The sequence below is a fragment of the Stegastes partitus genome, unplaced genomic scaffold (assembly GCF_000690725.1).
Source record: "Stegastes partitus isolate 25-593 unplaced genomic scaffold, Stegastes_partitus-1.0.2 Scaffold762, whole genome shotgun sequence".
Classification (NCBI taxonomy): domain Eukaryota; kingdom Metazoa; phylum Chordata; class Actinopteri; family Pomacentridae; genus Stegastes; species Stegastes partitus.
Window position 1 is genome coordinate 123,066 of NW_007578493.1, and position 14,847 is coordinate 137,912.

Sequence of the window (14,847 nt, forward strand, 5' to 3'; positions counted from 1 at the left end):
AGATACTTGTATCCTAAGGAGCCATTAACACCTGAGTTTCGGTTTCCACTAGGGGTTGTTAGTCCTTCCTCTCGTTATGTGAGTCGTTAGTGCCCCCCTTGCCACAAAGGGGTTCGTTAGGGTCTTTTGTGGCTAGGGGTGAATGCAGTTTTCATCTCTCCCCAGGAAGATGAAAACTTCCATGACCTGGATGACTGAGAATCTTCACAGACATCAGGATGTTCAGATTTGATCCACCATCTCACTGTGGCTGTTTAATCAAAGCACAACAGGTAGATAGAGATGCTTTTTGGAAGTTGAACGCAAATTAATAACTTGTAATGCCATCTTTTCAACACGAGGGGGCAGAAATGTGTTGCCATCATCTGGTCAAGGTAATTCTAAAAATATCTTACTAGATTTTTTTCTTATGAAAGCCACTGACGCATATCTCCAGGCTATCTCTCAGTTCCCACGAATACATAAGGCTTAATTACTCCACATGTGTAATTAAACGTGAAGGAAAGTTTCTCTGCACCTTCAGCTCAAAGTGAAGCGATGACACCCAGCTGACTGTCTCTCCATTGGCCCCGTACTGTCTGTGGGGCGGTGAGGTGTGGTTTTGGCACAGCGCGCCTCCACCAGTGCGCTCACAGTGGGGTGGGGGGGACAAAGTGCAAAACAGCCAGAGCCGTTGCGCTGTTCACTTCCGAACCTGCCTGCCTGTCTGGCTGTCTTCTCCGACGTGGACACAGAAATGAAGTAACATGAAAAGTTTCTGGAACTTTTTCCAGGTGTTTACAGGAGATCCGCAAGCTGTCGACAAGCCAACCGTGTGCGAAGTGTGACCTGATTGGACTAAAAATAACTTGGAGACTTTCTCACTGTCCCGCTATGAAGAGCGCACTGTGAGGGCTCCATCTCACTGAGGCTTTCTCTGCAAACAGGTGGATTTCTGACTTATTTGCTTAAGGTAAGACAACTTTTTAAACTATTGCGCACGTGTATGTGCCAAGTGCAAGTTTTTGTTTCCACAGACTTGCCTGCTGACATGCGTAAAAATGTGGGTTCGAGTTTGTGGGACATCAAGTGTAACTTTCTCTAGTTTGATGGCCTCTCTGATGTCATGAGGTGCAGTTTTATCCCCTTAGTCTACTTTAAATAACAGAATCATACAGTTAGGCTGCTTAGTTCCTGGATTTTACTTGTAAATTCAGCTCACAAGTGCACATTCAGGAGCAAAGAAAAAACCAGTGCACAAATTTACAAGTCAAAATATGCCCAGGTTTAATTTCTTGTGTTGTTTGGTATCCTCCCTCTCTCTAGGATATGTGCCAATAATAATACTGATCACAAAATCAACCACAATTTTCTTCTAAATGATTTTCCAGTCACAACTAGTATGAAGATGACAAGATATGGAAATGAGACTAAAGCACTGTCAGTACGCCAAATAATGTTTTGCATGTCTTCCGCAAAGAAAGTTTGTCTTTTCTTTAGGCTGCAGCAGCTGCAAATTCCAGCTGCTTGTCCGTGTCACATCATGTCTTCTTTACCTCGGGAAGAGCACAGGTCAAAGACAAACAACAACTGGTGTGAAAGGTGCACTTTCACTCACCGTCCCACCTGTTCTGCAAGAGCTCAGCTCCCCAGCGTCCACCGTTGCCCCTTTAAAGCTCTGAACTGAACGTGTGGCAGAGGCTGTTTGCTTGACACAGATATGAATATAGAAATAGCAACAGTCTGCCAGCTGCAAAGAGGAGAAGCATGAAGGGTGCACAAACAGAGAGACGCACAGAGATGCAACAAAAACAGGTTCTGTTCCGTGCTTTATTAAATAACTAAGGAGGAGCGTGTGCGAATTCCACAGAGAACTGAATGTGCACAAACCTCAGGCTGTTTCCAGGCGTTCATTCATGGAAGACAGCATGTCAAGAATCTGCGATGCCAAGATGGTGGGTGGAGGTCTCAGTGGCTGTAGCTGTGGGGTTGTTTACCAGCAAAAAGCTGCCATCAACATGTGGAGGTTAAGATGTAGTGACATAATCACTGGCCATGAGCTGTTCCTGGAAAGTTGCTGTGGTGGATCTCTAATGTACGTCTGATTGCCAAACCAGTTGCTCTTGAAGACATCCTGTACATAGTTATGGGTTCAGTACAATCAGGGGGGAAAAAAGCGAACAATGTGTTAGCACGCTGTACTGGTTTCCTGTGGACCTTCCTTAATGTGTTTTCCATTCGGCCACTGCAGCGAAGGCCGTCTGTCAGTGGGTGACCAAAGGGTAGGGGTCCATTACTTTTCACACAACACTCACCATTGTTCCAGTCCCAAGTCCTGCTACAGAGCATTGTGGGAAGAAGAAGAGTAGCAGGGGTGGGGTTGGAGGGGGGCCTGTGTCAGATTTCTCTGGAGAGGATGGAGTGCTTGCTGTTTCCTGTTTTGTGCCGTGTGATGGTGAAAGCTCTTCCTGTTCAGGGAAGAGGTTAGGGGGTCATCGAGTGTGCACAGTAGCGGCTTCTGACAAGGACAGGAAAAAAAAGAAATAGAAGCCGGTCAATTGGCTGCATTGCATAAACAGGGTAGCAACGTCGTTCCCACTAATAGGGATTGCATTGTGTTCTGCAGGTATCTGAGGCTCAGGCATGCCGGTGCCCCCTCCTCCTCCTCCTCCGCCTCCCCCAGCCGCCCCTCCGCCACCTCCCCCCAGCGCTGTACTGCCACAGGTGAGACTGATCCTTATTCTCTCTGTCTGTCTGTCTCCAACTCTCTCTCATGCAATTGTAAACACTCGCTCTCGTCCTTCTTGCTGACCATCAACCAAACACCTGGAGGTTATTTGCATTATTGATTGAGCTACTACACACACACACACAGAATAGGATAGAGAGCAGACTCTCAGTAGCAGCAGAGTGTTATGTTTCCACAGCCGGCTCACGGTGTCCTCATGTTAAATGAGTTCCTGCAGCCAGCGAACGTGGCCAGACCGCACAGACATGGCTCGGTAGATTCTGGATACAGCAGTAATCTGAAGTTGTGGTGCTTCCCAATGTAGAGAATATGAGACAGACAATGAATCAGTCTACATAAACAGAAGTGATCCTCTCCTGTAATTCTTGTCTTCATCCACCGTTTGCTTAATGAGAACACGTCATAGGTTTCGTATATTTCTATCCGAGCTGAGATGAAGTCATAAATCTCCTTTTTTCATGCTGAGTAAAACATCTACAGTCTTCAGTCGGGCTGCACACGAGCCAGTTTGGCTCATTAGGGATTAATCTGTCACTTTTTGTATTAACTATAAAGCCTATAATGTCAGAAAATTGTGAAAAATGTTTCTCAAAGCTCACTATGACGTCTTGCCTGACTAACCGTCCTGCAATCATATAGAATAGAAGGAAACAGCAAATTTGAAAAGCTAAAATGTTTTTTGCAAGTTGCATTTTTTGCTGGATGAATAAATTAATCAAATAATAAGAAAAATTAAAGCAGTTGGTTATTAAATGTGATGTTTTTTTTACTTAGTGTTTGGATTGGCACTGGGGAGCTGTAATACTTCAATGTAAAAACACTTCTCAAACTCATGTAAAAGTTGTTCTTTCTCTCCGTGTGACAGTGTCCGTTGGAGCCTCCTAAGCTCCAGTCTGGCGGAGGAGGAGGAGGAGGTGGAAGGAATGCCCTGCTGGCCGACATCCAGAAAGGAGCCAGGCTCAGGAAAGTCACTCAGGTCAACGACCGCAGTGCCCCTGTTGTCGATAGTAAGTCCAGCAGCCTCACCACCCTCTGAAACACACGAACACACACAGTCGGTCTGTGGTCACTAAATATTAAAGGATTCCTGTCATACTGCTCGTATCATCGACTCAGCCGTAGTGGAATGGGGATTCAATAGTGTTTGTATTTTGAAATGTGCTAGTGTGGTACATTACGGTGGAAAAAAAAGTTGAAAGTGAGGGATGAGGGAGGGGAGGGCGCCTATGTGGAAGGATGTTGTGTTTCTTTGGGCTATAGTTGAGCACACAAACAGCCAAGTGCACACTCCAGGAAGGAATGCCCTATAGCAGATAATGAAGCAGGCACACCAGGAAACTACCATATACATCACAGTGGCAAACACAATAGACAGGACACACAGTATATCCTTACTATAGCTCTACAAAGAGATGCTTGTCAGTTTACAGATTTTATATATGTGTATTTGCAACAATTTTTTATAGCTAATATTATATCATATATTCTGTTTTATAGTTTTTGTTATGTTTTATGGGCAGTTTGTGTTTTCAGGTGGCTACAAGACACATTTCTCTTCAGAGAAAGTACTGATGCAAGTGTAAAATTTTATTCAAAAATATTCTCTTTAACTCTTGTTTTCATGGCAAATATCTCACAAGCTAGACAAACAAAAAACTTCCCACTGAAAAACAGCAAAAAGACAAAGACAGTCGGCTCGCTACAAGATAGAGCTGAAAATGTTGGTGCCGGCGTATCGTTTTAGCGAAGTGGCTAGTCAGTGAGTCAGTGAAATATCTCGGCTTACATGCGGCCAGTAAAAAGCAGTTAATGCTAACAATGTTAAGCGATTAAGGAACCAGGCTCTTTTGTGAAAAGGAGTGTAGTTTATCCTCAGGGAGATTAGATGATTGGGGTGGTTCAAAAGTTACTCATGTTCCTGCCTGAAGTACACAGGTGTTCACAGAAAGAGCATCACTGAGGAATTTCACGTCACTAATTAATGTTGTGATTGTGTGTTACATTAATGACGAGCATTACAAACAGAAATATTGAATAAGATTATTAGCTAAGATAAAGTTAACTACTGTACGACAGGTGCTCTCAAAATATTCCAAACGGAGAATCGGTAACATTTATAAAACAGTTAACATTTAGGACTGAGAGGTTATCAGATAACCCCCCAGATGTTTTAGTTTATCATTTTAAATGGAAAACAAAGGGAAACGTTTGCAAAGTATAGCTGAAAGTGCCAGCTGGTGTAATTTTATATCAATGTGTACATGTGTCAGTCTCATCTGGTGCAATCTGTAAGAAATATTATCATATAGTTAAGTTTTTAGGACAGAAAATGACCATTAATTTTAATGGGATGATGCGCTTCTTTTGAACACAAGTGAAAAGTTGCGGCTTTATTATGTTTATTACATTATCATGAAACTAATAAGTGCATAAAGTATGCAATTTTCTGAATAAATGAATAAATTAATTCATACGTAATGAACTTATAACAAACTTTGTATTAAAAAAGAAAAAAAAAGAATCAAAATTGTATGATTTTGGCTTTTTTTGCTTGTAATTTAATAACACGTGGTCCTCTTTAGAACCCAAGGCGAACACTGGAGATGTATCCGGAAACGTTGGTGCTTCTCAGGGCTCATCAGGTGGGACGGCACCTGTGGGACCCTCTTTAAGTGGACTTTTTGCTGGAGGGTTCCCCACCCTAAGGCCCATAGGACAAAGAGACTTAGTGGGCAAGACTCCAGGTTGGTGCAAAATGTCATGTCCTTAGTAGAGCTCTGTATTTCCAATGGTAGTATGGAACCATTAGAATGACTCCTCCTGTGTGGGTTTCAGTGTCCCGATCGAGCTCTTCGGCCTCCATGAAGCCGCTGTGGAATCCTCCCACACCGTCCGACTCCGGCAGCCCTCCTGAGCCTCACAGGACAGTAGAGGTCCAGAGCTCCATCCACCGCCTGCTCGCTCCCTCGTCCTCAGCTCCTCCGTCACCCTCTCACAGCAGCAAGCACCCGCCTCCTTTCCCTGCGTCGCCTCCGCCTCCGCCTCCGCCCGCCCCGACCTCCGCTCCTCCCCCGCCTCCTCCACCTCAGGCCTTCCAGGACCGGCCGGCCAACAGGCCTCCCCCTCTCCCCTCGTGTCCTCCCCCTCCACCTCCGTCCCAGGTTACCAAGCCCACATGGCTCCCCATCCAGCACTCTCACCACACATCTATCTCCCAGCCCTCCACTCCTCCGCCTCCACCTCCAGCTTTCCAGACTCCTTCACCTGTCCCAGGGGATCGCTCCTCGGGGTGCTTCTACCCTCCACCTCCCCCCACGTTCTACTCAGAACCCTCAAGGTTCCCAATTCTACGCGACAGCCCCCTAGGACCTCCTCCGCCACCTCCTCCTCCGCCTCTCCCAGCTTCCTTCACCCCCAGCTGCCCATCCACCCTCCCTCCACCGCCACCCAAGCTGGCCCCAGTGGCCTCCCCAGCCATGCGCTCTCTGCCGCCCTCATACCCCTGCAACGCTCCCACTCGACGGCCACCAGCTGTTCCCAGAAGTGCCGGTAAGTGGACGGCAATCGACATAACATCTTCAATGTAGTTTTTTTCGTTGTTTGTTTTTTACCCCTCTTATGCATCCCTATTTATGTATTTTGTTGTGAGACTTTCTTTGAACTTTCATGTTTGCAGTGCTCTCTGGTTTTAATGAGAATTGAAGCTGTGTATTTGAACTTTTACTGTGTATGAAAAAGCCAGACTAAGGCCAAGACTTGAGCTTTAACAGTAGCTATGAACTCCTAACTCCTAACGCTCTGCAGTGGAACAAAGCTAAACCTGCATCCTCCCTATTCACTCATTTTTAAACCCAACGCACAGCCAACATCACTAGTATTGGAGCCAACTTGTAAAATGAACGGCGAGGATGTAAAGGGAAATGTACCAGAGAATGATAGCTGATTTTTATTTTTTTTAAAGAGAGAGTCAAGGGCTTAATGCAGAGGTTTGTAATTTGGGGTCACAAATTAAATCCACACAGTCGTGGGATAATTTTCAGTAGCACCTTCAATCGTAAAACAAGAATCCTGACTCTTCCAAGAAAAATCTACATTTGCTCAGTTGATCTGTTTTTCTGTGTCTGGAATCTCCAACCAAGTATAGGTTAGAAACTATGGCAGCTGTTAAGGGTAGCCATTAAAGCAAACACTATGTGTTGCGTAACCCCATAGTTTTTTTTGTGATTTATACAAATTACTGTTTTCTCACAGAGAAAAAAAATGTGAACATGGCCTCACAGTCTCGCATCAGATGTACTTTTTTACCTTCTATGTGCGGTCTGTTGCTGACGTCCTCTCATCTTGGTAACAGGTGCGGGTCGGCTCGCTCCTCCTCCAGCTCCTCCGGCACGTTCCCCCTCCACAGAGTTGTCCACCCGCATTCCTCCCCCTCCGCCGCCTCCCCCCCTGCCCCCATCCAGCCTCAGGAACGGACACCTGCACAGCCTGGGTAGGACGAATCACGACAAAGTTGTAAATTTAGTTAGTAAAATAAAATGCAAAAGAAAATGTCCAGTGTGGACCAGTGAAGTGGACATAGCAGCAGGTTAAGACCACCTGCCACACATTTTCTATTTTACCCTCTATGGTCAGTATGAGAAGAATGTAGAAGTTTGCTTGTGTCACACTACTGTCCATATTTTTATCTATACTTTTGTGTAATTTTTGAAGCTCAATTGGAAAAAAAAAACAAAGTGGGAGCTTCTAACTGTGTCCTAATTCAACTCCAGCAGATGACTTTGAATCCAAGTTCCAGTTCCACCCTGTAGAAGATTTACCTCCGCCCGATGAATTCAAGCCTTTCCCTCGGATCTACCCCAGCAAAGAAAACAGAGGTAGCCACACAGCACGCACATTGCTTCTCAACTTGCCTCAGCACTTTGGTCCTATTTTCTTAGCTGTTTTTTTCTTTTTCTTCCTTTATGCTCTCTTCCAGTGAACCCCAAACCTCCTGCGATCAGGACACACCTCAGATGAGTCACCCTGTTCTTCATCCCCGACCCACAGCAAAGAGACTATTCCTCCTCCGTCTTCCGACAGCTCATGACAATAACATAACTGCCATGGACTTGTTTAGATAGAGGTGTTTTTGTGTGCGTGTTGTTTGTGTTTATTGTGTGTGTGCATATGAAAGTGTCAAACAGGGTCCCATCTTACACTGACTATGTGACCTCTGAGCTTTTCCAGTGTGGAATGTTTTGAATGTGAGGAAGAGGAGGAGGGTTCGCCCCACTAATACTCATAAGCTGCACACAGACTCTACACACACGTATACTCCAAGGACAGTGTCTTCCAGCAACTATATTTAACATGACTCTTGACACAGTGTGTAACACTTCATTACCGACATACAGTATAGAAAACTCATTTGCGATGATGTGTTGTAGCACTTTTACAAAGCCACAAAGGTGTAAAACTCTTTCACATGCCTACAAACTGGAGTCCAGGGGAGATGCTGCTCAACTGCAAAGATTGTATAAATGTGTCAGGACATTATCCAATACTGCTGCCTTTTCAAAGTGATGCTTAAATGCTCAAGCAAGACGATCCTCTCCAGAAGTTTGTGTGCAACAAGTAGGCCTAATTTCAGTGTAAAAGTCAATGTGAAACCATGATTGCATGTGAATTTGTGTTCATTTTTCACTTGCGCCTTCAGGGTATACTTACCGTCGGTGTTCATGAAGCATCGTACATACAGTGTAGTGGTGCTCTCCTGTGTTATTGTGACTTTTTCTTTTTCAGAGAATGTGATGGGACAATTACTGACATTGTGAGGATTGTTGGAATGCATCGGTTTTAAATGACACTGAATTGTTGGCTTGAATAATAGATAATAAGTGAGGTATACTGTTTCCTTTCTTTATGTATTAACCAAGACTAACACGTGGGAAGACAGTGCCACCTGCTGGTTGAATGTGTGACCACCAAGTAAAACCAAAGTATCTTTGTTTAACAAGTGTACTCAGGTCGTTTTATTCATTAGACTGGTTTTAAATTGAAAACAACATACATACCTGGCTTTAACAGTGTAGTCATTTGTTTAAGTGTAGTCTGGAAGTGTTTACATGAGGGAAGACAACCACAAAGCTACAGAAACAGGACAGTCTAGATTCTAGTTCAGTCATTTTCTGGTTGGAAGACTCGTGAGTGTAATATCTCAAAACAGCCTCCGGCACTCTGGGTAAATAACAGGTACAGTTAATCTCTGTTGTGATTCTTCTTTTTGCCATTTCTTGTCGACAGAATTATTCCCTGTTACTGCAAAGTTCTCCAAAATGTATGCGTTTGACTCACTTAATGCACAGATCAGGGCTGAACAATAGATCCTTTCAGCACTGACATCTTTCTCACAGATATTTTGACTCTAATTACACTGATAATGGCTGGATTGTTCTGAGGTGTACCAGTGCCATTGGTTCAGTGTCATGTGTGCTGTCTTTCTGGGAGCACTTAATACAACAAAACCGATATGAGCTGCTTGTTTTGTGATATCAAACGGTCATATCCCAGGAAAAAAAAACCCTGTTATACCCCAAAGAAAGGCCCAGTTCACTGCTACATGGAGAAGGCACAGGATTGTAGAAATCAGTAAATTCACCTTTTGCTGATGATAAACACTCATTTTAGATCACGAGACTGATTTAATGGCATTTTGGTCACTTGTCACAAAAGTTAAATGTTTACAATCTAATTCAACACGGACCTATAAAAGGTGAACTGCATGAATCTAATAAGCAAGGAAAGACTGTTTTGCTTTAGGGGATTTTCACAGCCAAATTTAGCAGCACGTATCTTTTTACATTACCTGCCCACATGATGCAGTGTGACAACAAGCGTTCACTTTTCTGCTGCCTCAGATATTTTGAGATACTGATTAAAGCAAGTAGTAAAAAATCTAGTCTTTAAAATTCATATTGAAGATGACATGAAGCCATTTCAACTAATAATAATAATAATGATGTACTGCAGGGAAGTTTCAAAGGTTGTACGTTTACAGCGGTCCTAAGAAGGTACAAATTTCACTTTTCACAAATAAAAAAATAAACCACATAAATCACTAAATTCACACAGGAGGGGTTCAAGTGCCACACACCACACAAACACAATGCTTCAATAAAACTGAAATGCTTTGTGATAACCTGAGAAAGTCTTTGCAAAACAACTCTGCGCCAAAGCAGTTCCGCCATGAACCACAACAGAGCGCTTTGTGGGACTTTACAGTTCATCGTGTTTGTAAGTGAACTCTCTGGAGGATATAAAGCCGTCCTTGTTCTTATCCTCCTTGGCAAAGATGTCCTCCATCATGTTCTCATGGAGAGTGTCGTTGGGGGGGTAACCGTAACGCTCATACTCCTTCCTCAGATACTCTTTCACCTGGCGGGCATGAAAAGAACAGTAAGACTGAGTGACACAGAGAGTGAGACAAATAAACAGACTGGAAAAAAAAAACAATGTGATGAGAAAATAAACCAAAACAAAAAAATTTGCACTAAAATCCATTTACTCTTCAATACAGGAACAAAGTCTGAAATGGGATTTTCCAGCCATTATTTGTTACACAAAGACACCTTGCAATGGGTGACACTAAAAACAAGCAAAACATACAAACACAGGCTGATTGTAGTCAAATAGGTAGCAACTGTAAATACTGCTTCTAATATATGTACCTTACCGAAAACATTTTGTTGTTGGGAGCCGATTAAAGCATTTACACTTTTATTGTACTTCTACATGCTGTTCTCTCATTCATTTCATGTTTACAAGCTAGTTTTTTTATGACTGGCAATCTAACAGGTCTGCCTGATCGCCAATACGTTGGTCTTCTGTTTTAAATTGTGTGTATTTGAGAAATAATTAATATTTTAAGTAATGTTTATAATAAATATTTGATTTTTCCCCCCAAATCAGTCTTATTCTTTTGAAATACTCAACAGTTTTACCTCTTAAGGCTTCAAAAAAACTGCCCAGAACTCCTACATCCTCACGACCAGGGCTTAGGAAAGGTCACAAGGCACCGAAACCAGGGTACTGTTCGGTTTAAACTCAAACTGTCTTCACCTCATGCTTGGAGAGCCTCCAGTCGTCGTTGAGGTCCATCTCTTGGAAAGACTCGTGCGACCTCGGCCCATTTCTGATCTCAAGCACCTCGATGACGAAGGTCAGTGTGCTTTCAGGTGGGATCTTACCTGACCACACACACAACACACAAGGCAACAATAAGTCAGCCACAACTGAAACTGGATATGGACGAAGGTTTCTGCGAGCACTATAAAGAAAACAGGTTGAATAACATTTTCTTAGTATTAATAACAAGCAAACTCCGGTTGTATTATTAGTCCTGTCAAGTCATTCAGGTTTTTGTTGTCATAGCAAATGTTAGTTAGACACAGTAGAAACGAATGTTATTGGTTAGAGTGTTTTGGTGCTTACCAGAGCAAAGCACAATACAGTTCACATGCTCCACGTTGAGGAAAAGTGCAACTGAATGAAACCTTCATTCAGTGTGGGAGTCCTAGAAAGTCATTCAAAACAACACAGACACATATAACACACTTACATGCATAACAGATACAATGACAATACAGTTGGAGAACCTGAAAGACTTAACACAGTGCCACATATCTGTTCAGCAGCATGCAGTTGAGCTTTGTCGCTACATAATGATGAAACTACAGTACCTTTTCCTTCCTTCCCATAGGCCAGAGCAGGAGGTACGACCAGCTTCCTCTTCTCTCCAGCGCACATGTCCTGCAGACCTTTATCCCAGCCTTTGATCCCTTGTTTGATGCCCAGTGTGAACCACACTGCCTGCTTGTCACCTTCATTTCGACTGGTGGACAAACACAGACGAAGACGGAGTGAAGTGTAACAGATGATCTAAAGAAGGTGAGACTATAACACGGTTGCATAGATGTTGTTTTGAGACAATGATGGGTTTGCTTCTGTGAAAGTTTGGCTGTAATTTCGATTTATGCAGTAAAAATAATCAGCATTTTTAATGATTTTAACTCGGCAGACCTGAACACGTTTATGTCTATGTGAGTGTCAGTTTATGTACCAAGAGATTTGTAGCTGCTGTCTGCTACCTGCATTTGTACGGAGAGAAAAAGCTTTAAAAGAAATTGTCCCCACTACACTTGTTAATTCAAAGGCATCAACAAGGCCAACATTTCTTTTGACTTTGCTTTTGCAGTTCTACTTCTTTTTAATCTGTCAATATGCTTGGCTACCTTGTTCGTGAGGTTGTCTTCATAGGTGTAGAGTATTAGATATTTTTGACTGCCTCCATGCAATTACACGCTCGGTTGCATGCTATTAACTTTGTGTCTCTTCTCACCAGTAGTTTGCTTTGTTCTCTGTCCTCTCTCTCTCTCTCGCTGTACCTCTCTGCAGGTATTTCTGGCTCTAGCTGCAGGTTTCTGTTCTACAGCTACAGGCCTCAGCAATGTGTCCAGTGTTTAAGTTGTCTTGTTTATCAGTTTACATTCACCCCAATGAATTAAAGCATGTGTTCTGAGCCTGGCTCTGCTGCAGGTATCTTCCCATTTAAAAGGAATTCTCCCTCTCTTTTGTTGCCAAGTGTTTGCTCAGAGGAAATCACTGGATTCATTGAGTTTGTGTGCATGATACTGGACATTCTTTACCTAAATAACTAGATTGGTCAGGTAAAGTTGTATTGTAGGGTCTCAAACTTAACATCTGAACTTGTTGGGTAAATTTGATACAATATTTTTTCTTTGTTTAAAGCTCCTTAGATCAAATTGTGTGGTTTTAAATGTGCAACATATTTAAAAGTAGCCTGACATAACTGTCAACGGCTTTGGCAATTTCCTCTTGGGCATGATATTAGAAAACAAAATTAAAGTTGGTTATCTAAGGGTACACTGTTAAACCCCATACAATCAATTGAAAAGAGGGCTATGCATAGAACTGGATCTAAATCCAGTAACTACAACATTTACAAAAGCATTTCCCTACAGACGTTGCTATTCAACCACATACAACCAAGTAGTTCTGATAAACCAGTAAGTTTTTAACACTGACTCAGTAGTATTTCAAAGATTTAATATCACTGTCATTGAAAGATGTGCATACAGTACAGAAATGTTGTTTTTTTTTAAAAAATATGGATATAAATGATCTGTTTGTACATGTTTTTATAAGTTAAAGTGTGTCTGATTTAGGTGAAGCTGTGGATTTAGTTTAAGCTCTGGGTAAGACAGACTGTAGTGATGAAACAAATTCTGAAGAGCTCCTTACAAAAAGTGGTATAAACTGCTGAATATTGCAAGATTGACACAGAACCTGCAGCCAAAAGAAAGGAAGAAAAGACTGGATGGACACAGTGTGACATCTCAACTGGGTGCATGTCCTGAGCCCAAAAAGAACACGTTTTTCTTGAGAGTCTTATGTGTGCCTGTCCTATGTAAACAACATTTCTTATGAGGTTCTTCCACAACTAAAAGTTAAACAGTTACAGATTTTTAAACAATCTGAGATCACATTAAAAGCTCATTACACCATATTATGTTTTTCATGTACTCATACATACAGTTACTCCTTCTCAAATCATCAGGGCCTTCTGCTCGACCCTCCCTGATTTGCTTGCAACATATAAACTATGGATGTTTAAATGTGTATCTGTGAAATCTGGATTGATCTATCAAAAACCTTCGACATACTTTTAGCTCGTTGTTTCATGCGTTGAAGTTTAAAGCTACGTTTGGATCACAACATCGTAGGAACTATTAAAGATAAAAAGCCTCTCATTGTCACTGTTATTTCTCCTCATTCCATCGGACAAGTACATCAAATAATCTATGCTAAGGAGTGAATTGAAATGTTAAAAAAATGAAGCCACCCATCTTTGAGTACACAATAACAAAAACTTGATAATGCAGAAGTGGTGATATTTCATGAACCATATGTAGTTACATGTCACATTAATACAAAACAAAACATATAGAATAATTTTTATTATAAAATACTTCACTTTTGTAATCAAGTATTTACTAGCATATCGTACAGTGTGTATAGTAGGATGATGAGAAATAACAGTGAAAATTTAAAGCTTTAATCTTTAAGAGTTCCTGAGATATTTTTGTTGAAACACAGCCTAAAATTTTAATGTGCAAAGAAATGTGCAAATTAAAAAAAACAATAATAGTAATAAAATCACTGAAAGAATTTGATATATCTGCCTTAAATTTCACAGATACCATTTTGCACATCCATAGTTTATGAAAAAAATGTTGAGGCAAATCAAAGATGGTTGAACAGATTTGTTTTTCTAAAAATGTGATGACTTCAAATGGGATGACCATTGCAGAAGCAACGATAAACATGAGTGACCAAAAACATAACATTAAGTAATAAATAAGGAGACAATGTGCCACCTCAATATGCCCCCACCTGTAAAAACTGCCTGGCTCCTCCTCTGGCTTGGTGTAAGGCAGGAAAGGTGTCATTTGTTCATTTGGGTGAATTCCCCCTTTAACTTGTGCACGTGACGCTAACAAGGTAACGAATGCAGTGTGCGCGTGCATTCACACGCTGTTTTTGATGCTTTAATATCGCGAGAACTTTTCAAATGTGTAAAAGCTGTTTGTGAAGCTGTACAGAGGAGAAGTTTGACTTCCACTGTAAGTACCAGAACATTTTCTGTCATTAGTGACTGTACAGGGACAAACAGAGGAGGGTAACTCGTGTTTAGTTTACCTTAAAGTCGCTGTTTTACAAACCTCGGGTCAGTCGTGAAACGTACCTGGAGTGAAATATGGTTCCGTTCTCAAAGTATCCGTCGTGGTGCACCAGCAGAATGTCTCCATACTTGGACTTTCTGTGACAGAGGAAAGGTCTGTGCAGAACTTCTATCTGCACCTCCGCTTCAGGCAGCTTCCCCCCGCTGACAGACAGCAGCAGGGAGGAGCAGAGCCAGCTCAGCACCGCCAGCAGCATGCTGACACGGTCACCTTCCAGGAGGAACAGCAGGACAAGCAGACAAGTTTTTAACAAATGTGCAGAAGCAGCAGCAGCAGCACTTGGTCCTCTACGTGGCAGTGACTTTTCATCAGGCAAGT

The 14,847-nt window shown here is 42.2% G+C and overlaps 2 protein-coding genes across 2 annotated transcripts; one reads left to right on the plus strand and one right to left on the minus strand.

Moving 5' to 3' along the window:
• The first annotated feature begins 687 nt into the window (after positions 1–687).
• On the plus strand, positions 688–8,720 carry wipf3 (WAS/WASL interacting protein family member 3). Its single transcript, XM_008291782.1, has 8 exons — positions 688–952; positions 2,606–2,703; positions 3,594–3,735; positions 5,311–5,472; positions 5,564–6,277; positions 7,080–7,217; positions 7,498–7,602; positions 7,704–8,720. The coding sequence occupies exons 2-8, from the start codon at positions 2,623–2,625 to the stop codon at positions 7,742–7,744; spliced, it is 1,383 nt and encodes a 460-aa protein (XP_008290004.1). The 5' UTR covers positions 688–952; positions 2,606–2,622; the 3' UTR covers positions 7,745–8,720.
• On the minus strand, positions 8,716–14,834 carry LOC103364619 (peptidyl-prolyl cis-trans isomerase FKBP14-like). The gene is made up of 4 exons (XM_008291781.1): positions 14,532–14,834; positions 11,446–11,597; positions 10,826–10,953; positions 8,716–10,141 (listed from the first exon to the last, which is right to left on the minus strand). Exons 1-4 carry the CDS (start codon positions 14,723–14,725, stop codon positions 9,983–9,985), a joined length of 633 nt encoding a protein of 210 aa, XP_008290003.1. The 5' UTR covers positions 14,726–14,834; the 3' UTR covers positions 8,716–9,982.
• Positions 14,835–14,847: the final 13 nt, after the last annotated feature.